We start from the raw sequence: 25,480 nt of genomic DNA on the forward strand, positions 1-25,480 counted from the left end.
CTAGTGCAAGACAGGAGTGCCTGGGTGCTCTCGTCCATGGGGTCACGAAGAGTCGGACACGACTAAACGACAACGTCTTTGCCTTGTACATTTATGAACATTTATTCTATATTTGAGACCTTAGAATTCTTGTAACACTTGCCATTCCACCAGGATTCTGTTATGCTCTCTATTTTAATTCCACCCTCTGAGACCAAACACTCCAGTTCACCCGTCTTGGCTCAGAGACTTCTAGCATTGTTATTTATATTCTTTATTTATTCAGTTTGTATACAGTACTGCCCTTTTCCAAAAGATCCAAGGAGGGTGTAGGACATGAAAAACAACACACACAATAAAAAGAAAGAAACCCCAGCATCAGTGCTGTGACATGGAAGTGTGGGAGGGGCTTGTTTTCTCCTGCTTTGGAGGGCAGGACCCGAACTCATGGCTTCAAGTGGCAAGAAAGGAGATTCCTGATAGATCAGGAAGAACTTTCTGACAGTAAAAGCTGTTTGAGGAGGGAACGGTCTCCCTGGGGAGGTGGTGGGCTCTCACCTGTCATAGATCGTAGAATTGTAAAGCTGGAAGGGACCCCAGGGTCATCTAGTCCAACCCACTGCAATGCAAGAATATGCAGCTGCGCCATAGGGGCATCGAACCTCCAAAGCCTGGCCGTTATCTGCGCCATGCTCTAACCACCTGAGCTATCCAGGCTGTCATGGATGCTTTAGCTGAAATTCCTGCATTGCAGGGGGTTGAACTGGATGACCCTCGGTGTCCCTTCCGAATCTTCAAGTCTATGATCCGCGCACCCGCGTATCGTGTGACGCCTCCTGGGGCACCCAGAGTGGCGGGTGTCAAGGTTGATGGTGGTGGGCGGCGGAGGCATCGGCGGAAACCTCCAGGGCCCTCCGAAGCCAGCAGAGGGCAGCGGCAAGTGGCGGCCGCGGCTGGGCGCAGGAGGAAGCGCCGCCGCCTGGTTCCTGCGCCTCCTCGTCGCGCGGAGTCGGGAGGTGCCATTAAGGCGAGAGCCAAAGAAGGCGGCGCGGGCGAAGGGAGACGCGCGCATCCCTCCGCCCAGCGTTGGGGGCGCGCAGGAGGAGACGCGCAGGCGGCGGCGGCGGCGGGGAAGCTGGCGCGCCCGCGGAGACAGGCAGTTTTGCGCGCGGGTAAGGAAAGGGGGCGCTTGGAGAGGCTGCGGTTCCCACGCCGCCCAGGGGCTCGGGGGCTGTTGCAGGGGCCGAGGGAGAGGCGAGCACGAGGGGCTGCTCTTCCTCCTCCTCCCTCGCTCCCTCCGCTCCTGCGCAACCTCCGCCCCTACCCGGATCCGCTTTGCGCAGAGCGCGTGGTTTTGTCCGCGCGCGCGGCGCCTGCGCTCCGCTGGCGAGTCGACTCTGGGGTCCCCGCGCGCCTCCTCGGAAGCAAGGCCCCTGGGCTGGAAAGGGCGGGTCGCACGCTCCCGCGTGAGTTTCCGCACCGGATCCGCGGCCTTTTCGGGAAGAGCCGGGAGTTTGGAGGCGCGCGACGTGGTTTGAGCTCTCCTTTTTTTCGTTGTTGGATTTCCCCAAAACCCCAAAGGTGGGCGGGATCGCGGGTCTTGCATGCAGCCCCCGGTGCAGGTTGCGGGGTTGGGGTTAGGATCCGGATGGGGCAGGCAAGAGTTGTAAACAACTCCACCACCACCCCTTCCGCGCGCGCGCGCCCTTCCGCAGGCACCGAGCTAATCTGTGGCGGCGCCTATTGTCCTTCGGTGGTCATCTCTGCAGGCTGAAGGACCTTTTGAAATGGACCAGGCCGCTGGAAGCCGGACGGATTGCGCCCCCCCCCCTGCCCCGCATCCTTCTCCGGCTTGGGTGGTTTTAAATCCGAATTAAATGCGTGCTGAGCGGGCTCCGCGTGGCCGAGGAAGGAAGGGGGAGCCTTGCAATGGAGATCTTCTTAATTTCTCCATGTGCCATTATTGACGTTAGTTTCCCTTCTGTGCAGAAAGGGATAGCCTAGGGCGCAACTCTGCACAAAGAAGCTTTTTTTCTGTTTAGTTACTGCAAACGGCTTCTGTTCGGTTGCGCTTAAGGACAGCGCGATCCGATCCTGGAGGTCCTTCCTGGCCCGCCCACCCCAATAGGATCCCGGGGCCAGTGCCACGCGGGGAAGGAAACGGTGGCGCGCCCGGGTGTGAATCCGAATTGGCACGTGTGTGTGCAGACAGCAAAATGAAATCTGGGTCCGGAGTGGACACGCCTCTCCAGCCGGGAGATGTTTGTTTGCTTGTTAATCCTTCGGGAAGCAGAAGGGAGGCCTCCCGATCCAGGCAGCGTTTGGGCCTCCCGTTCCCCCTGAATGAGGAGGCAATGAGTTCCAAGTGGGTTTTTTTGGAGTGTAAATACAAAACCCTGTTGCTGGTTGTGGTTTGACGCAGGAGCAGGCCTGGGGTGCTATTTTCAGCTGAGATTCAATTGCATGCCAGGACATTCTGGTGGTGCAGTTATTAGCTGGCTGGGAGCTCTTGCAACTGTTCCCCCAAAAGATCGACCCTGAGATGAAGAGCTTCCTCCTCTACTGATTGAGCTACCCCAGGAGTCTAAAATTTACTCCTAGAATCATAGGGTCATGGATTCAGGGCCCTTGTTGGGCAAAAGATTCTTGCATTGCAGCGGGTTGGGTTAGATGACCCTCGGGGTCCCCTTCCAACATGATTTTGTGACAGGCAGTGGCTCTCCTGGGTTTCAGGCAGGGAAATTTCCCCAGTCACTGAGCTAAGGCTTTTTACCTTTGAAGCAGCCATTTAATCTCTCCACAAACAAATCTAAATGGATACTCATCCAGTAGCCGGTGTTGTCTAACTTTTGCTCAGAAGCAAGTCCTGCTGAGCTGTCTGGGTCTTAACTTTCTAGCCAGTGTGTACCCTTTGCAGACTTCCTCTGTGTTTTTCCTGTATCGGACATCTGATTGGAAAATCTGTATTGGCTTACCACAGGCATTGATATGAAATTTGCTCAGGCTTGCTTCTACTCTGGTGTCTGGTGATTTATTATTTCTTGAATTTCTACCCCACCTTTCCTCCTGAAGGAACTCGGGGTGGCAAGCAACAAGTGGCCAGAACAATAAAAAAATGTCTTTTAAAAAAACTCCAGTACAGCTGCAGACTGGAGGCCCATTCATACACGCAGAGGAACAGAGTGGTTGTTTTAAAAGCTTTTGTGGAAATGCCTAAAATGTAAGAAAAACAGCATAGGGCTCTGAGTTCCTCAGAACTCTCCGTTCATTTCCAAAGTCCAATAGGTTAAAAGAGAAAGAGCATTCCTCCTACCACTGGTTTTGTATACGTTGCAGTCGCGGTGGCAATGAGTGCCAGATATCAGTGGTGTGTTCTGCATGGGAAAATCTTCCCTTCCTGCTGTTTTCCCCTGGGAATCTTTACTGCTGAATCGGAGTAAACTTCAGTTGGGTTTTCTGCAGATGGACACCTGCCCCGATTCAATGGTGAAGAGAGGGTTTTCCCGGGGCAGGCAAACTGAAAACTGCTTGGACCTCTGCTTTCAAAGCACGGAACCAGCAAAGTGGGTGCGATTCCTATGTTGCATGCGCCTGTTTCCCTCTCCCTCTCTCATAATGCTAGAACTTGTGAACATCCGAATGTTGGGAGATTCAGGACTGAGAGAAGAAAGTCCTCTTTTGCACAGAGCATAGTTAAACTGTGGAACTGCTTCCCACAAGAAGCTCTGATGGGTGCCAACTTGGATGGCATTAAAAGAGGACTGGGAAAATTCATGGAGGGAGGAGCGGGCTAATGGGATGTCTATGCTCTGGCTCCACAATCAGAGGCAAAAATGCTTCCGAATACCAGTTGCTAGAAGCCACAAGAGGGGAGAGGGGTCTTGGGTTGAGGTCCTGATTGCTGAAGATCAAATGGGCAGGTATGGGGTAAGGCAGTCTCGCAGGGAAACAGGTCCTGAGTTTTTCAGGGCTTTATACCCTAATACAGTGGTACCTTGGTTCTCAAACTTAATCCGTTCCGGAAGTCCGTTCCAAAACCAAAGCGTTCCAAAACCAAGGCGTGCTTTCCCAGAGAAAGTAATGCAAAATGGATTGATCCGTTCCCGCCGATTAGTAACAACCCCTAAGACAAAATTTTAACATGGATTTTAGTATTTAACGAAACCATTGATCCCTAAAACGAAAGCAATAAACAGTGTTAATGGTTCTCTTGCCTTTTCTGCTTTTATCCATTTCCGCAGTCGCACAATCAATCAATCGGTAGCTGAACTGGACTCCACACAGTCACAAAAAGGAAGTCACAAGTCACAAAAACGAAAAAGCCACACATATAATAATAATAATAATAATAATAATAATAATAATAATAATAATAATAATACTGTAATAGTAAAAACGAAAGCACCAAACATAAGCTCCAAATATCACCTCGGAAGACTGCAATCGGAAATGGAAGACTTCCCTCGGAATGGTAGGATGCAAATTAGCAGCGCAACACTAAAAACGGAAGCTCAGGACTCAAAATGGAGCACGTTCGGCTTCCCAAACAAAGTTCGTAAACCGGAACACTCACTTCCGGGTTTGCAGCGTTCAGGTTCCAGGTAGTTCGATAACTAAGCTGTTCGAAAACCGAGGTACCACTGTAGTAATACCTTGAACTTAGCCTGGTAGCAGCTGAGCCAACATTGCATAAAGGTAAAGGGTAAAGGGACCCCTGACCATTAGGTCCAGTCGTGGCCGACTCTGGGGTTGCGGCGCTCATCTCTCGTTATTGGCCGAGGGAGCCGGCGTACAGCTTCCAGGTCATGTGGCCAGAGCAGCCCACGGAAACTCCGTTTACCTTCCCACTGTAGCGGTACCAATTTATCTACTTGCACTTTGATGTGCTTTCGAACTGCTAGGTTGGCAGGAGCTGGGACCAAGCAACGGGAGCTCACCCCATCGCAGGGATTCGAACCGCCGACCTTCTGATCAGCAAGCCCTAGGCTCTGTGGTTTAGACCACAGCGCCACCCGCGTCCCTCCACCATTGCATATCTCTGAGCAAACCACTCCGGTCAGCAATTGTACTGCAGCATTCTGCCCTCGCTTCATCTCACACTCTGCCTTCCCTTCCAGGTGCCCTTGGGACGAAACTGTATGACTCCGGAGCGAGTCTCCAGCCCTCATTCAGTTGGCGCAACCCGCAGGATCCCGCCGGCTTTTTCTTGCGGGGTGGGAGAAGCCTCGGCCCGTAGCCTTGCCCCCACGGACCCCCCAGCCGCTCTGGCCCCTGCTTCCTCCCGCTCTCGCTGGCTCGCAGACTCCAATGTTTTCCTCCGCAGCCGAGAGGGAGAAATGGGGACCTCGCTTTGACTCTCCCCCTTCCACTTCCGCCACCGCCGCAGCCCAGGCCAGCGCGACAGGACGGAAGAGGAAAGCCAACTTCTCCAACGACGAGACGGAGACCCTGGTCTGGAATGTAGTGCGACACTTCAGCGCCCTGTATGGGTCAGAATCGTTCCGGGCTCACCCCGTCCGCCGGAAGCAGCTCTGGACGCAGATCCAGAGCCGCGTCAACTTCCTCGGGTACACGGAGCGCTCCATCGACGATCTCAAGCACAAATGGCGGGACTTGAGGCTGGACGTCAAGAAGAAGATCACGGCCAAGAGGCCGCCCCCAGTGCACCGGCCAGGGCCCCCCCACAAGCCCCGCCTCACGCCCCTGGAGAAGATGGTGGCCTCCACATTCCTGCAGCCCACGCATGACTCGGAGCCCGAAATCGTCTTGGACCCAGGTGAGCTTTCGTTTATACATAAGCAAGGCGGTCTGAGCATCTTGCACCGATTCTGGTTCGACTGCACTGGCTACCGATTACTTTCCGGGCCCAATTCAAAGTGCTGGTTTTGACCTATAAAGCCTTAGACGGCTCAGGACCGCAATACCTCAAAGGCTGCCTTTTCCCCTATGAACCTACCCGGACCCTGAGATCATCTTCTGAGGCCCTCCTTTGTGTGACTCCTTCTCGAGAGGTTCGGAGGGTGGCAACACGAGAGCGGGGCCTTCTCTGCGGTGGCTCCCCATCTGTGGGATGCTCTCCCCAGGGAGGTTCACATGGTGACTTCATTATACTTTAGGCGCCAGGCAAAAACATTCCTTTTTAATCAGTCCTTTGGTTGGCCTGATCAACATCCCATAGCCTTTTAAAATGTGGTTCTTTTGGGGGGTGGTATTATTGGAGTCACGAAGAGTCGGACACGACTAAACAACAACAATTATTGGGTTATTGCTTTTATTTTTATTTTATAAAGGGTGGTATATAAAATATAATAATAATAATAATAATAATAATAATAATAATAATAATAATAATAATAATAATAATAATACATTAGGGATTCTGCCAACAGAGATTCAGCAGGGGCTTTCTGTGCCAGGTTTGGAACACTTGCTGAAAACTTTTCTATTCTGCCAGGCCAGTGTTTCTCAAAACTTGGGTCCTCGGCTGTTGTTGGACTACAACTCCCATCATCCCAAGCTAGCAGGACCAGTGGTCAGGGGTGATGTCAGAAGCTCAGATATATAAGTTAGGTGCCAAAGGCTCCTTAAACCAAGGTTAAAGTCGCCAAAACGGAATGCCTGGTTGCCATTTTGGGGTCGGACGGCTCGCAAGTCGTATTTTTTGTTCCTGAAATTCATTCTTATCTATCTATCTAATAATAATAATAATAATAATAATAATAATACTATATTATTTATACCCCGCCCATCTGGCTGGGTTTCCCCAGCCACTCTGGGCGGCTTCCAACAGAAGAATAAAATACAATAATGGATTAAACATTAAAAGCCTCCCTAAACAGGGCTGCCTTCAGATGTCTTCTAAAAGTCTGGTAGTTGTTTTTCTCTTTGACATCTGATGGGAGGGCATTCCACAGGGCGGGCGCCACCACCGAGAAGGCCCTCTGCCTAGTTCCCTGCAACTTGGCTTCTCGCAACGAGGGAACCGCCAGAAGGCCCTCGGAGCTGGACCTCAGTGTCAGAACGGGCAGAACGATGGAGGTGGAGACGCTCCTTCAGGTATACTGGACCGAGGCCGTTTAGGGCTTTAAAGGTCAGCACCAACACTTTGAACTGTGCTCGGAAACGTACTGGGAGCCTATGTAGATCTTTCAAGACCGGTGTTATGTGGTCTCGGCGGCCACTCCCAGTCACCAGTCTAGCTGCCGCATTCTGGATTAGTTGTAGTTTCCGAGTCACCTTCAAGGGTAGCCCCACGTAGAGCGCATTGCAGTAGTCCAAGCGGGAGATAACTAGAGCATGCACCACTGGTGAGACAGTTCGCGGGCAGGTAGGGTCTCAGCCTGCGTACCAGATGGAGCTGATAGACAGCTGCCCTGGACACAGAATTGACCTGCATCTCCATGGACAGCTGTGAGTCCAAAATGACTCCCAGGCTGCGCACCTGGTCCTTCAGGGGCACAGTTACCCCATTCAGGACCAGGGAGTCCTCCACACCTGCCCGCCTCCTGTCCCCCGCAAACAGTACTTCTGTCTTGTCAGGATTCAACCTCAATCCTGACAAACAGAACAGCCCAGATCCAAGGATCTCCAGGCAGGCACCTCCAGGTGGTGGAGACGTCAGGTGCCATCCTGGCCCCCGGCCATCTTTACCTGGGCAATAGTGGCTGATAGCCAGGTGCAAAATGAGCCTGGCGAATTTTGAACGCTGCTTCTAGCTCTTTATGATTTTATGAAATGAGCAAGCTACTAAATACATTCATTTATTTACGTGCCTTTCCTAATTGCAAACAGTCCGATGACCAGAAGTTTGTCGTTATTGCTGGGTGAGCTCGATTGTGGTTGCGGGGTAAAGAATGCACCTAGGCCTGTGTGTGTGGCATTGGGGGGGGGCAGTTTATACCAGAGTGGATTTTATTTAAATCAAATCGATTAAATCACTAGTCAGCAAGACTTGATTTTAAAATAAATTTTTTACAGAAAGACTCATTCTTGCTGGTATAATCTTAATACTTACAACCATACGAAGGTTTCATTTTTGGAATAATAAATTTTCAAAGTAGTTTTTACAGTTATATCAAAAATGACTGATTTGGTTGTACTATTAGAAATACAAAGACAGGTAATTATTGTTTATATTTGGACAACTTTTCTGCTGTACCTTCTTGGAAGGAGAAAAAGAATCATTTCCTCAATAACAATTTAAACATTTTATTTAACTAAAACAATAACATTATAGCATATGTATCCAGGGAACCAGGCAGAGGGAGGGCCTTCTCGGTAGTGGCACCCACCCTGTGGAATGCCCTCCCACCAGAGGTCAAAGAGAAAAACAATTACCAGACCTTTAGAAGACATCTTAAGGCAGCCCTGTTTGGGGAAGCTTTTAATCTTTAAGAAATTAGTGTATTTTAATATTTCTGTTGGAAGCCGCCCAGAGTGGCTGGGAAACCTAGCCAGATGGGCGGGGTATAAATAATAAATTATTATTATTATCATCATCATCCTTGTTTGTTAACTGATGTAGTTAAACAGTTTTTTTAAATAAAAAAAACTTAGACTGAGTTTTAACACACATGAAAAACTTAAAACCAATCATTATTCCTGATGAATAGCCTTTGGGTTATAATGTAACTGAAATAGAAAATCTTTAGGAAGATTTTTCCTCCAAAGGCATTTTATTTTAAAAATCTGATTTCAATTTTAAAAATCCAATTTCAATTTTAAAAATCCATTTAAAAGAGTTTTTTAAAAAAAGAATCATTGATTTTTATCCACCCTGGTTTATACCTTTTCTACGATACTCTTCCCGCTGCCTGACGTTGAGATAATGCAACGCTTTGCTTGTTTTCTTGCCCTGCAGAGATTTTCTTCCCTGGAGCGTTCAAGCAGTCCTTTGTAGCTCTGCAGCCGGGCCTCAACCACCCCAGTATCTACATCGACACCAACGGACACCCCTCCTCTCTCCCTGACGTGGAAGGCTCCCTGGTGCCTCGCGGGGGGGTCCAGAGCCCCGACCCCTCGTCCATGCTTTGCGAATACAGTAGAGGCGAAGGGCAGAGCAGCTCAGGTGGGTCTCGCTGGCGCCATTGCAAAAGGCCTGGCCATGACAATTTGTTGTTTAGTCGTGTCCGACTCTTCGTGACCCCATGGACCAGAGCACGCCAGGCACTCCTGTCTTCCACTGCCTCCCGCAGTTTGGTCAAACTCATGTTCGTAGCTTCGAGAACACTGCCCAACCATCTCGTCCTCTGTCATCCCCTTCTCCTAGTGCCCTCAAATCTTTCCCAACATCAGGGTCTTTTCCAGGGAGTCTTCTCTTCTCATGAGGTGGCCAAAGTATTGGAGCCTCAGCTTCAGGATCTGTCCTTCCAGTGAGCACTCAGGGCTGATTTCCTTCAGAATGGATAGGTTTGATCTTCTTGCAGTCCATGGGACTCTCAAGAGTCTCCTCCAGCACCATAATTCAGAAGCATCCATTCTTCGGCAATCAGCCTTCTTTATGGTCCAGCTCTCACTTCCATATATCACTACTGGGAAAACCATAGCTTTAACTATACGGACCTTTGTCGGCAATTATAATACAGTGGTACCTCGGTTTATGAACACAATTGGTTCCGGAAGTCTGTTCATAAACTGAAGTGTTCACAAACTGAAGGGAACTTTCCCATTGAAAGTAATGGAAAGTAGATTAATCCGTTCCAGACGGGTCCGCGGAGTACTCGACCTGAAGCGTACTTAACCCGAAGCATGGTTGTCATTGGTTCCGGAAGTCTGTTCATAAACTGAAGCGTTCACAAACTGAAGCGAACTTTCCCATTGAAAGTAATGGAAAGTGGATGAATCCGTTCCAGATGGGTCCGCGGCGTTCTTAAACCGAAAATTCGTAAACCGAGGTGCTCATAAACCGAGGTTCCACTGTATTTGTTATAATATTTATGCTCCAGCAACTCTGGGCGGCTCCCAACAAATAAACTCACAGAAAAGCATCACATATTAAAAAAGCTTCCCGATACAGGGCTGCCTTCAGATGTCTTCTAAGAGTCAGAGGGCTTTCCGCAAACAGGGAGCCACCACAGAGAAGGCCCTGTCATGGGATCCCTGGGTGTAGAGCTGTTCTCTGCCCCTGAGCTTCATCGCTTCCCTGCTGTAGCTGCCGCTGGAGAATCCTGGGGTGTGGAAATCTGCAGCAGGTCAGATCTCGTTCTTTTGAGCCGTCTTCAAGCAGGATGAGTGCCTGTCTGTAACTGCCCACCTCTTGGATTTGGAGGGGGAAACTGAGGAGGCGGGTGGTGGTGCAGACTAGAGGCTAAGAATCCATGCTGCATATTTTCCACTGTGTTTGATACTTGCACGCCACTTAGAAGCCACTTGGGAAATTAAGCGGTTTATGAATGAACTTGCAGTCTCATACCCGACATTGCTGGATAGTTTGGAGAAACCAAAACTTTTGATTTTGGCAGTTAAAATCCCTGCCGTTTTTGAGATCCAGCGGTTAAAAATCGATGCCCTTTTGAAAGGTTCCTTCCGCCATCTTGGTTCATAATGGTACCCAAACATAGAGGGAAACCTGTTTCTTCATCTCTGGGACTGCCGTGCAAAATTTGGTTATGATATATTAATACATAATGAGTTGACAAACTTCCCAAAATATATATCAGGCTGGCAGGCTGTATGCGACGTTGCCCAATAATTCTTGGGCACGACTGACTTGGCAGAAGCTGTATCTGTCTTAGGCTTGTATTTCCTCTTGTATTTCCTGCCTTGATGTCGTTTTCCCCTCTCGCCCGTTGTAGCTGAATCGGGACCAGAGCTACGGACCCCGGAAATGTCCGCCATGTCCCCCCAGCTCCGAAACGAATCCCTCGTCTCCTACGCTTCCGAGGAAGAGGATCGGGACGGCCCGGAGGCAGAGGGCAGGATGAGCCTTCAAGCGGCGCTGGAAGCTCGGCTCTCGGCCGAGGAAGAGGTGAAGTTGTCCGGCCGGCAGGCCGCGATGCTTATCCGCAGGTGCAACTCTCAGGGGTCGGCCGCCTCCCTGCCAGAGGACGCCCTCAGCCACACAGACGGCCACTCAGACTGGGACCACGAGGGGGGCCCTGACATCCCCGCCCTGGGCCGCTCCCTCGACCCCTCTCAGCCGGAGGAAGAGGAGGTGGCCAGCCAGGCCGCCGAGATGGGTTCCTTGCCCCGGGGGCTTCTGGGGCCTGCGTGGGAGAAGCAGGAGGAGGAGCAGCACTCCCGGTCTCCTCTCCACACCGGGGCCCTCACCGAGGAGTCCCTGCCGTCCTCCACCTCGCCTCACGCAGACCAGGCGCCTGCCCCACAGGCCTTGCCCAGGGGGGTGGGGGGCTCCCGCCGGCGGGAGGGCGGCCGGGAGACCTGGAGGACTAACATCCGGCGGCTGATGGACATGGAGGACCAATGGGACCAGCTGTACCATCAGGAGCTTGCCATGTGGCAAGAGGAGAGGGCCCAGCAGCGAGACGAGAGGGCCCGCGACAGGGAGCTCCAGTTCCGGCTTCTGGGGGTCCTCACCGACATCCGGGACGAACTGCGGCACTTGCGGCAAGAGAGGGCCGTGGCGCAGCAGGACAGGGCTGTGGCCCGGCAGGAGAGGGCGTCGCAAACGGTCGCGCCGGCGGCCCACGCCTCCTCTCCTCCAAAACATGAGGCAGCCCCTCCAGAGACACCCGAGTGCAGCCCTCTCTTCTTCCCTCTTAAAGCTGAGGGGGGCCTTTCCGGACCGCACCTAGGGAGAGGCAGCCGGGGAGAGGCGGCCAGGGCGATGCGGAGCCCCCACGGTGTCTCCCGCCGGGGTAGGGGCCGTCCGCGTGGCTCCACATCCAAGCACAGAAGGATGTTTGTGTCCAGCAGCTAGGGACGAGCGGGTAGTTCCTAAATCGAAATCAAATAGACCTTTGTTTGTATGTGTACAGAGCTCTGGAATTTCCTCCAGGTGGGCAGACGGGGAGGGGCAGAGAGAGCAAGAGTGTTTGTTTGTGTGTGTGCCTGATGACAATGTGGGGGAATATAGATAAGGTTTTGTTGCACACCGCTTGGCCTTTGTACGTGGACCTGAAAAGGAATCGCGAATGATCGTGCACGACCGCTCGGCCCTTGATGAATGAATGCGTGCATGCGGGGTTTTTTCGAGTGCGGGAAAGTGGCAAGGGGCTATGGCATCCCACACGGAAGAGTCGTCGCCTGAGGTGTCCCCTCCCATCTACAAATACCGAAACATGGGTGGCGGGGAGAGGGCTGCTCCTTGTCGATACACCGCAAGAAACTCCGAGCCCACCAGCGAGTGCCGCTCTGCAGTGGAAGAGGGTGCCGGCCGGACAGGGCATTTGATGGGCAACTGACTCTTGATTTTAATACCAGGGCAACCGTAAGAAAGGGCAGAGAAGGGTGTTAGCTGGGAAGGACACACTAAGTGTGTGCGTGTGATGGAGTGTGTGTGTGTGTGTGGACAAGTGCGGAACATGTTTTGTACGAGTAGGATTGTGGGTCAGACCCTTAGTCGCTGTTGTCCAAGCATTTTCTGCAACTCATTTAATGGACTGATTTGCCTATGTATCTATAAACTCTTTTTGGAAAGAAAAAGCAAACAACCAGCCGGCCACTTTGTCTGTGTATTTTAGTTACTGGGGAGGGAAAGACTTGCAGCGGACCCTTTAAAAAAAAATTATGCTAGAGGTCACTTTTGACAATAATTTCCCCAAACCGATCGTTTCTGATTCGGGACAAAGAGTTTACTTTGGGAGGAGGAGAGAGCCATAGAACATTATTTTAAAAATCCCTTCAGTAGCACCTTAAAGACCAACTAAGTTTTTATTTTGGTATGAGCTTTCGTGTGCATGCACACTTCATCAGATACACTGAAACAGAAGCCGCCAGACCCTTATGTATATTTGGGGGGTGGGGGTGATGGGAATGGGTGATGGGCTGATAGGAGTGGTAAACCTGTTGATGACTGTTAACGACTGTTAACAATTGGTCTTGCGGGGGGGGAGCAAGGGTTGAGGCGCTAAGGAAAGCTTGATCATGTATAATGAGATAAGAATCCTATGTCTCTGTTCATTCCAGGTGGCTCCATGGTGTTAAGCTTGGTAATGATTTCCAATTCAGCAACTTCTCTTTCCAGTCTGTTTCTGAAATTTTTCTGTAATAAAACAGCTGCTTTGAGATCTTGTATAGAATGTCCTGGGAGATTGAAGTGTTCTCCTACTGGTTTCTCTGTCTTGTGGTTCCTGATGTCAGATTTGTGTCCATTTATCCTTTGGCGTAGGGTTTGGCCTGTTTGTCCAATATAGAGAGCTATATACATGATCAAGCTTTCCTTAGCACCTCAGTCCTTGTCCCCCCCCCAAGACCAATTGCAGTAATTAAGAGTCGTTAACAGTCATCAACAGGTTTACTACTCCTATCAGCCCATCACCCATTCCCATCACCCCCACCCCCCACCCTCTGAATATACATAAGGGTCTGGCGGCTTCTGTTTCAGTGTATCTGACGAAGTGTGCATGCACACGAAAGCTCATACCAAAATAAAAATTTAGTTGGTCTTTAAGGTGCTACTGAAGGAATTTTTTTATTTTGTTTCGACTCAGACCAACACGGCTACCTACCTCCATAGAACATTGTCGTCCTTGGGCATTTGCATGAGGCTTCAACATCTGGGACCCTCCAGATGTTTTAGACTTTTTAATATTATTATGATTATTATTTATTGAATTCATGTACCATCCTATACCCGGAGGTCTCAGTGCGGTTCACAGAAAAGATCACAATATATAAAATCAAAATAAGAACAACAACACACACACATACACATACCCCGGTTAATTAATCAGAGTTATATCCCACTTTTATTTCAAGGAGCCCAAAGTGGTGTGGCTGTCGGCACCCCACCCCACCCCACCTCCATTTAATCCCCTATAACAACCCTGTGAGGTAGGTTAGGCTGAGGGACAGTGGTGAGCCCAAGGTCACCCAGCGAGTTTCACGGCTAAGTGGGGGATTTCAACCTGGGTCTCCCACGTTCCAAGCCTGGTGCCTAACCACTATGCCATACTGCTTCTATGGACCACAATTCCCATCTGCCAGAATGGTGGGAAACTCAGGGCGGGGGGAATAACACGGCTAATCCAGCCTCCAGCAAGGGAGTGCCTTTCATACGACGACTCTTGGCAGCCCCAGCTGTATGATGCTGGCTCGGACCGGAACCGTGGCCCATAACATTGGGGACACGGGAAGCAGCTTGGCAAAGGCTGCCCTAATCTAGCGATGGGCCTAAGGCTGAAAGTTTTTCCTCCAAACATGAATAGAGCTGCCGTTGTGGGCGCCACAGTTTAAGGAGGTTACCGAGAAGCTGGAAGGTGTGCGGAGGAGAGCGGCCGAAATGGTGAATATTCTGGAAACCACACCTTATGAGGAACAGTTGAAAATGGGGGGGGGGTGTTTAGCTTGGTTAAATAAGGCTGGGAGGTGCTATCGTAAGCAACTTCAAATATCTCAAGGTGTCCCATGGAAAATGGAGCGAGCTTGTTTTCTCCTGCTCCTGAGGGTAGGACTCGAACCCATGGCTTCAAGTTACAGGAGATTCCGGCTAAACCTCAGGAAGAACTTGCTGGCAGTAAGATCTGTTCTGATGGTGAAACAGACTCCCTCAGAAGGTGGTGGACTCTCCTTTTAAAAAAATTATTATTTGCTTTTCTGTCATACCTCGTCATCAATGCACATACTATGTTACAGCCATGCATAAACTAATAAGAAAAAGACAGCATGGATATAAAACAGGCATCCCCAAACTTCAGCCCTCCAGATGTTTTGGACTACAATTCCCATCTTCTCCTACCACTGGTCCTCTTAGCTAGGGATCATGGGAGATGTAGGCCAAAACATCTGGAGGGCCGCAGTTTGGGGATGCCTGATATAAAACCTAAACATATACCGTAAGAATGGATTCCCTTGGAGATGTTTAAGCAGCGGTTGGATTGCCATCTCTCATGGATGCTTTAGCTGAGATTCCTGCATTGCAGGGGGGTGGACTAGAGGACCCCTCAGGGGCCCTTCCAACTGTGTTTCTGTAGCGTCCTCAGGAACGTGAACAGCTGAGCTTTCCCTCATGAACTCCTGTGGAAATTTCCGAGGGAGTGAGCAGAGAGAGAGAGAGAGAGAGAGATGTTCTCCTGCTTGGCTTACGAAACCAGGCATAGGCAAACTCGGCCCTCCAGCTGTTTTGGGACTACAACTCCCATCATCCCTAGCTAACAGGACCAGTGGTCGGGGATGATGGGAATTGTAGTCCCAAAACATCTGGAGGGCCGAGTTTGCCTATGCCTGTTTTAGCCAACCTGGTGCCCCCCCCAGCTGCTTTGGACTACAGCTCCCCTGAGCGCCCAGCCAAAATGTCAAATGGACACCAGTGATGGGAACTGTAGTGAAACTCTATATCCAGGATGGTGAATGATAACAGCATTGCCACGCCTAACGCTCTGCAGAGTGAAATCTTCATCTGATGGTTAAAATCCTGCGTCATCCAGCTTATTCCCTGTTCTGACGGCTGAAGGCAAATTTAAAGAGAATCCCAACCTGCCTTTTAGCAATGACAAACCTAGACAGCATCTTAAAAAGCAGAGACATCACCTTGCCGACAAAGGTCTGTATAGTTAAAGCTATGGTTTTCCCAGTAGTGATGTATGGAAGTGAGAGCTGGACCATAAAGAAGGCTGATAGCCAAAGAACTGACGCTTTTGAATTATGGTGCTGGAGGAGACTCTTGAGAGTCCCATGGACTGCAAGAAGATCAAACCTCTCCATTCTGAAAGAAATCAGCCCTGAGTGCTCACTGGAAGGACAGATCCTGAAGCTGAGGCTCCAATACTTTGGCCACCTCATGAGAAGAGAAGACTCCCTGGAAAAGACCCTGATGTTGGGAAAGATTGAGGGCACTAGGAGAAGGGGACGACAGAGGACGAGATGGCTGGACAGTGTTCTCGAAGCTACGAACATGAGTCTGACCAAACTGCGGGAGGCAGTGCAAGACAGGAGTGCCTGGTGTGCTCTGGTCCATGGGGTCACGAAGCGTCGGACACGACTAAACGACTAAACAACAACAACAACAACTTACATACCCCCCTTTATCACAAGATCCCGGGGCGGGGGTGGGGAACACGTTAAAAACACATTACAGAACATCAATAATAAAAGCGTACTAACAAACATAATAAAAGGGTTAATAATACTCCCCTGCTTTAAAAGGTGAACGATGAAATCCAGCACATTATTATTATTATTTTTATTTATTTATTTATTTATTTATACCCTGCCCATCTGGGTTTCCCTCGGCACTCTGGGCGGCTTCCAACAAATACAAAAATACATTAATCACAGATTAAAAACGTCCCTAAAGTTGGGAGTGCTGCCCTGCCCACCCCTGACAAGCCCAATACAAAACAAGCAGCACGCAAGGGCACAAGATTAAATCAAGTTTCAATCAAGTATTATTCAAAAAGAAAACAATAAGAGAACCATATACAAGTGCTGACACAGAAGCCAGAACCAAACGTCAAGCAGATAGCATATACAAATAAATACCGAAAGGCAAACCAGTCTTTATGGTCTGCATTCAAATTCGTATGAAACCACTTATCTTGGCTTAGGCCACAATGCTCAAGTTCTTTTTCAAAAGGTTCTCTCATTTACATATTCAATTTCTTATATTCAGAGTTTTCTTAGTTTGAGCATGTATTGACTAAGTCATATGAATGCACTAAACATAACTGAAAGCAGAAGGAGAAACTACCGAAGAAGCCCGTCATATGGGCGAAACAGGTGAAAAACGCCGGCAGCCTGTCTCTTATTGACACTTTGTTCGACCTGCTGCCACTTTGCTGACCGCTATATAGCCTCAAAGACCATAAAGACTGGTTTGCCTTTCGGTATTTATTTGTATATGCTATCTGCTTGACGTTTGGTTCTGGCTTCTGTGTCAGCACTTGTATATGGTTCTCTTATTGTTTTCTTTTTGTACTAATAATACTTGATTGAAACTTGATTGAATCTTGTGCCCTTGCGTGCTGCTTGTTTTGTATTGGACTTTTGAAGAAATTGGCAGCATTAGCCCATTATTTCTGTTTTTGTTGCACCCCTGACAAGCAGCTGGCCAGCAGGCCCTTCCCTTCCTCCAGAGCCAATGTGGTGCCCTCTCTCTTTGGTGTGTATTCTCCAGTGCAGGCTGAGGTAATTTCTGCTGGTGAAACTCTTGCCGCATTCGGCACACTGGAAGGGGAAGTTGCCCGCGTGTTCCTTGCGGTGTGACAGCAGGCGGGCCAGGTAGGCAAAGTCTCTCCCACAGTCCCTGCACCTGAAGGGCTTCGGGAACGTGTTCCGGGGAGATTTCAGCTTCCCACCCTCCGCCGGGGCCTCCTGCCGGAAGGGAAGCTGGCCAGTTGGAAAGCCATTGTTGGGCTGCCCCATCTCCTCTGGATTCTGCAGCCGCGGCTCCGGAGGAATGTACACCTTTTGTATCGTGTGGGAAAGGAGCTTGGAGTCCCCCGCCGCAGCGAGCAACTCCCCCCTTCTGACGTGGCCGCGGCGATGCGCAATGGCTGTGCTCTGGAAGTTGAACACCTTCCTGCAAAGAATGCACATGTACCTCAGTCCCGCGTGGAACTCTTGATGCACAGAAAAGAACCCCTTCGACAAGCTCTTCCCGCACTCCTGGCATTTGTAGAGCTTCTTCGTTGCGCAAGCAGCAGTGGGGCCGCTGGAGCCGCTGCCACCACCACCGCCCATGAGGGCCACGCTCCCGCGGCACTGCAACGCGGCCTTGTGCTTCCGCTTGTGCCAGCAGAGGCTGCCCTTGGAGGCGAAATGTTTGCCGCACTCCGGGCAAGAGTGCTGAGCGGAGGAGGCCTGCGAGGGAGGGCGAGGGAGCCCCGTGTCGCCACGGCTGCCCTCTGAGGCCGGCTGGGCGACCCCTTGCTTGCCGCTAGCCTCTTGGCGTTCCCCCGGCAGAGCGGTTAGGGAGGAGCCGTTTAGCGGGGGCTTCCGCAGCAACTGCTTGCTGCAATACTTGCAATGCACCTTGAGGTTCGCTTCCTGGTTGAACAGCAGCCCACACCTGGTGCAGGGATACAGTGCCTGCTCTCTGGCATCCTCAACCTGCTGCGGTCGCTTGGCGTCCTGCGAGGCGGCCTGTCTGCCCCGCACGCCATGCCCAAGCAGCGATGCGAAGTGCAGCCGGAAGGCGTGCTTGCAGAGACATTTCCGCCTGCGTCGATCGTGCCTCTTTAGCGCTTCCTCCAAGTGGCCCTCCTCGTGCATCGCGAGGTCGATCCGGTGCATGAACGAGGCCTCGCACTGGACGCACAGCCGGGGCCTTGCCTCCTCGTGGCTTTTCTGGTGCCGGAGGACGTCGAGGAACCCACGGAATCGGTCCCCGCAGTCTGAGCACTGGTGCAACTTCTCGGGCGCGTGGGAGCCTTGCTGTGCACTCAGCCGGTTCTTCCTGGGAGAGGCCGCCTCTCCGTCCGCCCCGGCAGGGAGGTGAGTTCTCTGGTGCCTCCTCAGAGAGAAAGGGCTTGTGAAGCGCAGCCCGCAGGCAGTGCAAGCAAAGGACACCTTCCTCGTGGCGATCTCCTGATGCATTCGAAGCAGCCCTTCCAACCGGAACCTCTTGCCACATTCCCTGCATTTATACTGTTTTGGTGGAACGGCAGGCCTCTGGGAGCAGGCCGGTCTTGGCCGACTTTGCCCATGTTCGATGTGCAAAAGAGGCTCATCCTTTGCAGGGTCCCCTTGTGGTCTGGCCGACAAATGCAAGTGCTCGGGGGTGTCACCGTGTTGGGTCACAGCCTCCTTAGACTCCTCACGTAGCGTCTTGAGAGATCCGGCCTGTCCTGTGCGTTCCTCACAATATGCCTTTGAGGGCCCATCATTTGCTGGAGGGAAAGAGAGAACACGGAATTATTTCTCTTTGGACAACGGAACAGGTGAAAAGGTTGCGTCCGTCAGTACTCGAGCAAAATCATTGCAATTGGTAAAGGTAAAGGGACCCCTGACCATTAGGTCCAGTCGTGACCGACTCTGGGGTTGCGCGCTCATCTCACATTATTGGCCGAGGGAGCCGGCGTATAGCTTCCAGGTCATGTGGCCAGCATGACAAAAGCCACTTCTGGCGAACCAGAGCAGCACACGGAAACCCCGTTTACCTTCCCGCTGTAGCGGTTCCTATTTATCTACTTGCATTTTGATGTGCTTTCGAACTGCTAGGTTGGCAGGAGCTGGGACCGAGCAACGGGAGCTCACCCCGCCACAGGGATTCGAACTGCTGACCCTCTGATAAGCAAGCCCTAGGCTCAGTGGTTTAACCCACAGAGCCACCTGGGTCCCTTGGCTTATGCAATTGGTAGGCATAAGTAATTTAGGTTCATCAATTCCTCTTTTAAAGAAAGCTTTCATTTGCAATTCTTCAACAATGCGGTACCAAGAAAATGTAGAATCCTAGAATCGTAGAGTTGGAAGGGACCCCAAGAGTTATCAAGTCCCACCCCTGCAATGCATTAAATTAATTTAAATTAATGGCTGGCTATTGTACTTTCAGCAGTTATAATCGTCAACCGAGTCCTCTCCCCCTTTCTGAGCTTTTGCATAGATTTGGGGTCTCGCCACCCTGCCCTTCCAACTTATTCCACTTTTAATTTCCACTCACTTGCAGAAACATTTCCAGCAGGGTCCCTGACTCTAGATTCCTTGGTTCTTTCAATGTCCAGACGTTCACACTGCTCAAGCCACGCCACAACTTCCGCTTTGATGACCGGTTGCCCTGCTCACAGAGGGAAATGAGGGAGACAGAAAACACAGTGTTGGAAACAAAATTTCGACAAAGAGGACTTGTTCTCTGCATGCTTGTGATTTCCCCCTTCCTCCATCAGCTCCTCTTTTAGAAAAAGTGAATTCAGACGCTCCATTTCATCTACTGCTGCTACCTGCCCCTAAAAAAAACCACTCTGATTCACTGGCAACAATTGTGAGGTTTTACAGCCTGAAAAGAGACTAATGAATTTTGGATGCAGGTGAGCAGAAGGTTTCTGACAGCCAAAATGAATTCGAAGGAATGGCTTCCCTAGATTGGTTGGCAGTTACAAGTAATTAAGGAATAATAATAATATAGCGGTACCTCGGTTTACAAACTTAATCCGTTCCGGGAAGTCCGTTCTTAAACCGAATCCGTTCTTAAACCAAGGCGCGCTTTCCCTAATGAGGCCTCCCGCCGCCAGTGCCCTTCCACCGTTCGGCTTCCGTTCTTAGACCGAGGTAAAGTTCACAAACTGGAACACTACTTCCTCTTTTGCAGAGTTCGTAAACCGAATCGTTCGTAAACAGGACTTTTCTTAAACCGAGGTACCACTGTATGTATGTATGCATGTATGTATGTATGTATGTATGTATGTATGTATGTATGTATTGTTTGTTTGTAAACAGGACTGTTCTTAAACCGAGGTACCTAACTATTAATTTTTTTATTTCCCTGCCCATCCGGCTGTGTTTCCCCAGCCACTCTGGGCAGCTCCCAACAGATTAAAAACAGAATAAAGCATCAAATTATAAATGCTTCCCTAAACAGGGCTGCCTTCAGATGTCTTCTAAAAGTCAGATAGTTGTTTATTTCTTTGACATCTGATGGGAAGGCATTCCACCGAGAAGGCCCTCTGCCTGCTTCCCTGCAACCTTGCTCCTTGCATTGAGGGAACCACCAGAATGCCCTCGGAGCTGGACCTCAGTGTCTGGGCTGAACGATGGGGGTGGAGACGCTCCTTCAGGTCTTTCAGGTCTACTGGGCTGAGACAGTTTAGAACTCTAAAGGTCAGCACCAACACTTTGAATTGTGCTCAGAAATGTACTGGGAGCCAATGTAGGTCTCTCAGGACCGGTGTTATATGGTCTCGGCAACCGCTCCCAGTCACCAGTCTAGCTGCCCCATTCTGGATTAGTTGCAGTTTCCAGGTCACCTTCAAAGGTGCGCATTGCAGTAGTCCAAGCGAGAGATAATCAGAGCATGCACCACATCTTGAGAACAAGTTACAGGTAGGTAGCCGTGTTGGTCTGAGTCGAAGCAAAATAAAAAAATTCCTTCAGTAGCACCTTAAAGACCAACTAAGTTTTTTATTTTGGTATGAGCTTTCGTGTGCATGCACACTTCTTCAGATACACTGGAAACAGAAGTGTCAGACCCTTATATATATACAGAGGGTGGTGGGGGTGGGTGGGAATGGGTGATGGACTGATGGGAGTGGTAAACCTGTGGATGGCTGTTAACGGCTGCTGATGGCTGCAATTAGTCCTGGGGGGAAAAACAAGGGCTGAGGCGCTAAAGAAAGCTTGATCATGCATAATGAGATAAGAATCCGATGTCTCTATTCATCCCAGGTGGCTCCATGGTTTTAAGCTTGGTAATGAGTTCCAATTCAGCAACTTCTCAAATGCCAAAAGTGCACTTCAGCTCTCTATATTGGACAAACAGGCCAAACCCTACGCCAAAGGATAAATGGACATAAATCTGACATCAGGAATTACAAGACAGAGAAACCAGTAGGAGAACACTTCAATCTCCCAGGACATTCTATACAATATCTCAAAGCAGCTGTTTTATTACACAGAAATTTCAGGAACAGACTGGAAAGAGAAGTTGCTGAATTGGAACTCATTACCAAGCTTAAAACCATGGAGCCACCTGGGATGAATAGAGACATTGGATTCTTATCTCATTATGCATGATCAAGCTTTCTTTAGCGCCTCAGCCCTTGCTTCCCCCCCCCCCCCAGGACTAATTGCAGTCATCAGCAGCCGTTAACAGCCATCCACAGGTTTACCACTCCCATCAGCCCATCACCCATTCCCTCCCACCCCCTCCACCCTCTGTATATATATAAGGGTCTGACACTTCTGTTTCCAGTGTATCTGAAGAAGTGTGCATGCACACGAAAGCTCATACCAAAATAAAAACTTAGTTGGTCTTTAAGGTGCTACTGAAGGAATTTTTCATCTTGAGAACAAGATGGACCTGTAGTTTCTCATTTATAGAAAGTCAAGTTGCGATATTTGCAGAGGCCTTTTTTCAGCCGCGGGGTTCTTACCTACAGCAAGCAAAGCTTCATAGTTATCTTTCAACACATCCCAGTACAGTTCCTTCTGCCACTTGGCTAGAGACTTCCACTCGCTCTTGGAGAAATAAAGAATGACATCCTCAAACCTCACTGTTGCCTGAAACGAGAAACATTTCCATCTTAGAGTCACATTATAAGAAAGGAGGTTCCAACTAAACACTAGGAACAACCGTCTGGTGGTAAGAGCTGTTTTGTCAGTGGAAAGTGGTAGAATCCCCTTTGTTGGAATTTTTTTAAAGAGTTGCATATCACGGGTTCTTTCATTGCGATTCCTGCATTGCATGGGGTTGGACTAGATGACCCACGGGGTCTCCTTCCAACTCTACAATCCTATGAAGAATTATTGTCATTGTTAATATTCATTTCATTTCACACCAGTATAAATAATCTCTGGTTTACAACCTGCACTAAAACATCAAATAAAACATTTCAAAAGAAAATATTATTATCATTAAAGGAAGTCGAAGAAAAAAAATGCACATTTAAAACAGCACAATTAGCAACAGAATACGATACTATCACAAGCAGGGAACATATCTGCTGTGGGGCCTGCCTGGTGTTTTTATATGAATAGAATGTGTCCTTTTATTTAAAATGCATCTCTGGGTTATTTGTGGAGCGTAGGAATTCATTCATATATTTTTTCAAAATATAGTCCGGCCCCCCACAAGGTCTGAGGGACAGCAGACCGGCCCCCTGCTGAAAAAGTTTGCTGACCCCTGTTCCAGTCTTTTAAAAATACTTCCTGGTTTCTAATCTTTCCCGTCAGTCTCGCCATTTCTGCATATTCCATTTTTTAAAATGTTTTTGTTTCTTCTCCCGTTAGATTCACAAAATGTTTAGGGATATGCATATCCCTGCATCCCCCCCAGAAAAAAAAGGCACTGGATATGATGGTGCTTTGATATATCAAGTTTAGAAGGTGCTTGTGTGTTTTGCATGAATGGCTCCACATTTAAGTCTTGGCTTCATTAGGAGGTCCTCAAACATTATCTAAACTCAACACACTAGATTCCCTGCACCGCAAGCCGCCGCCCACAGAAGCCTATCAGTCACCAGAAAAACCGCTTACTATACCCACCTAGGGGAGAGAGGAGGCCATTTGCTAGCCAGGTTGGCATGCCTGCAGATTTACCAATACAGTACAGTATTCATTTCTGAGCTGCATTTAATTTTTTTATTTAAAGTAGACACAGTATTGGAAGCTGCAAATTACTTCACAGCACAGCAGATCTGAAGGTCCTCCAAGTGCAAAATATCTGGAAATACAGTATACAGGTGAAACTCGGAAAATTAGAATATCGTCGAAAAGTGCATTTATTTCAGTAACGCAACTTAAAAGGTGAAACCAATATATGAGATAGATGCATGACATGCAAAGCAAGATATGTCAAGCCTTTATTCGTTGTCATTGTAATTATTTGTCGTTAGGCGGGCCAATTATAAATGGAATGTAATTAATGAAAAGTAATAGCGATGTTTATTTTTGCATTATTGTAACCAATTGTTTTATTACTGTGGAATTTCCAAAAGAAAGCATTTGTAAAAATTAAAAGAAAAAATTAAAAATAATCAGTTGCATTACTGAAATAAATGCACTTTTCGACGATATTCTAATATTCCGAGTTTCACCTGTATATGCAGATGAGCAAAGGCAGCTCTGGGTTGCCCAACAGGAAGACCAGACATGTGTTTAGGCACCAGCATGCCGGGGACACCCCCCAAAAAGTATTTTATTTTAAAGAATTTTGCGGTTTGATATTCTTGCAGTCGTCATGGAGGGAAATACGAACTCGGCTAAGACTTCCTTGCACTCCTCCACCATACCTCCCCTCATTTTATTTATTACCCCCTCAACTAAAGCGGGTGGGTGGGTGCGCGTCCTAGATTGGAATAAGGCGGGGAAACCAGAGACTGCAGCAGCTTTCTGTTTTTGTAATGATCATTAAAATTATTTTTAGTGTTGTTTTCGTTTTGAATTGCATATGGGGGGGGGGGTTCGCCACAATCTTTCCAGGGCTTGGTTGCCTCCAAAGGTCTTTAAAAACCTGGCTAAGGAGGCTGGTGCCAAAGTCCCCCCCCCACGTCTCCAAAAACTGCATACGCGCGCGCTCTAGGGCAGCCCATTTCCTTGCAAGGGCATCTGCCTTGAAAAGTGGGTCTCTTTCACCCACTAGCCTGAAACTGCCACCGCCCTCCCCGATCCAGGGATCCACCCCAGGTTTTGCAGAGTAGGCTCTCCAGCAGCACCCCAACTGCACCGGTTGATCTCCTACCTGCGAAGCGCAGTCTGTTCCTTCCCGGGCAGGCATGGCGACCCTCGCCGCCGCCGCCTCTGGATGCTTCTTCTCGAAGCACCTCCGGTCAGGGCTGCGGGGCGGAGCTCCAGGGCTTTCAGAGGCGTGGAGAAGGCGAGAGGTTCTTTCTTTCTTTTTTCCCCCTTCTTCTTTCTGGCTGAGCCTTGCCACGCGCGGAGAAGCCGCTTTCCGCCCGGATTAAGGACCTGGGAAGCTCCGGTTCAAATGCCCTCACTGCCCTCATTGCGCGCGCGATCTTGGGCCGCTGGCGTTTGGGATACAAACGCGCACCCCTGCTGCAACCAGTGGATTCAAGAAACGAAATTCCGGGAGAACTTTCTGGGGAACGAGAGGTGGGGAGGGCTCTCCTTCTTTGGGGGTTTTTAAGCAGAGGTTGGATAGTGTGAGAAATAATATAAAAGGATGTCATATAGAGGAGGGAGAAAGGTTTTTTTCTGCTGCTCCAGAGAAGCGGACACGGAGCAATGGATTCAAACTACAAGAAAGAAGATTCCACCTAAACATTAGGAAGAACTTCCTGACAGTAAGAGCTGTTCGACAGTGGAATTTGCTACCAAGGAGTGTGGTGGAGTCTCCTTCTTTGGAGGTCTTTAAGCAGAAAGGCTTGACAGCCATATGTCAAGAATGCTTTGATGGTGTTTCCTGCTTGGCAGGGGGTTGGACTGGATGGCCCTTGTGGTCTCCTCCAACTCTATGATTCTATGATTCTTTTTAACCACTGACTCTTCTGGTTCCTTGCGAGATTTCAGTCTTCATGGGAACTCCTTGCACATCTGAAGTGTTGTGTACTGAGTCAAAGGATTTTATATCTGTATTACTATTGTCTGTATTTGCATTAGGGTAAAGTAACTGCCTTTTTGGTTCCAGAAGGTACAGCTACTATTGGTTCATTTAAGCTGCTGTATTTGGATCCTCTGTCTTGTTGTTGTTGTTTAGTCGTGTCCGACTCTTCGTGACCCCATGGACCAGAGCACGCCAGGCACTCCTGTCTTCCACTGCCTCCCGCAGTTT

General features: G+C 49.4%; 2 protein-coding genes across 4 annotated transcripts; one reads left to right on the forward strand and one right to left on the reverse strand.

The window, feature by feature from the left end:
* The first annotated feature begins 895 nt into the window (after nt 1-895).
* LOC118092302 (uncharacterized) lies at nt 896-12,593 on the forward strand. 3 transcript variants are annotated; one of them, XM_060281009.2, is made up of 4 exons: nt 896-1,151; nt 5,097-5,755; nt 8,840-9,046; nt 10,773-12,593. In XM_060281009.2, the coding sequence occupies exons 2-4, from the start codon at nt 5,287-5,289 to the stop codon at nt 11,855-11,857; spliced, it is 1,761 nt and encodes a 586-aa protein (XP_060136992.1). In that variant the 5' UTR covers nt 896-1,151; nt 5,097-5,286; the 3' UTR covers nt 11,858-12,593. The 3 variants fall into 3 exon arrangements, with proteins under 3 accessions (XP_060136992.1, XP_088509919.1, XP_060136993.1); XM_088653793.1 differs by having other exon boundaries at nt 1,128-1,445; XM_060281010.2 differs by lacking the exon at nt 896-1,151 and adding an exon at nt 3,382-3,542.
* Nucleotides 12,594-16,248: 3,655 nt separating this feature from the next.
* Nucleotides 16,249-24,609, reverse strand: LOC118092072 (uncharacterized). Its single transcript, XM_035129812.3, has 4 exons — nt 24,428-24,609; nt 22,122-22,248; nt 19,697-19,810; nt 16,249-18,926 (listed from the first exon to the last, which is right to left on the reverse strand). Exons 1-4 carry the CDS (start codon nt 24,461-24,463, stop codon nt 17,101-17,103), a joined length of 2,103 nt encoding a protein of 700 aa, XP_034985703.2. The 5' UTR covers nt 24,464-24,609; the 3' UTR covers nt 16,249-17,100.
* Nucleotides 24,610-25,480: the final 871 nt, after the last annotated feature.

This window comes from Zootoca vivipara, chromosome 11 (assembly GCF_965207765.1).
Source record: "Zootoca vivipara chromosome 11, rZooViv2.hap1.1, whole genome shotgun sequence".
Taxonomy (NCBI): Eukaryota; Metazoa; Chordata; class Lepidosauria; order Squamata; family Lacertidae; genus Zootoca; species Zootoca vivipara.

Excerpts from the sequence above, each read along its gene's own strand:
- LOC118092302 (XM_060281009.2), top strand. The coding sequence starts at position 5,287 with ATGTTTTCCTCCGCAGCCGAGAGGGAGAAATGGGGACCTCGCTTTGAC. Across the intron at positions 5,756-8,839 it reads CGAAATCGTCTTGGACCCAG|AGATTTTCTTCCCTGGAGCG; the intron begins GTGAGCTTTCGT and ends CTTGCCCTGCAG. Across the intron at positions 9,047-10,772 it reads CGAAGGGCAGAGCAGCTCAG|CTGAATCGGGACCAGAGCTA; the intron begins GTGGGTCTCGCT and ends CGCCCGTTGTAG.
- LOC118092072 (XM_035129812.3), bottom strand. The coding sequence starts at position 24,463 with ATGCCTGCCCGGGAAGGAACAGACTGCGCTTCGCAG. Across the intron at positions 22,249-24,427 it reads GAACAGACTGCGCTTCGCAG|GCAACAGTGAGGTTTGAGGA; the intron begins GTAGGAGATCAA and ends TTCTCGTTTCAG. Across the intron at positions 19,811-22,121 it reads TGAAGCTTTGCTTGCTGTAG|GGCAACCGGTCATCAAAGCG; the intron begins GTAAGAACCCCG and ends CTCTGTGAGCAG.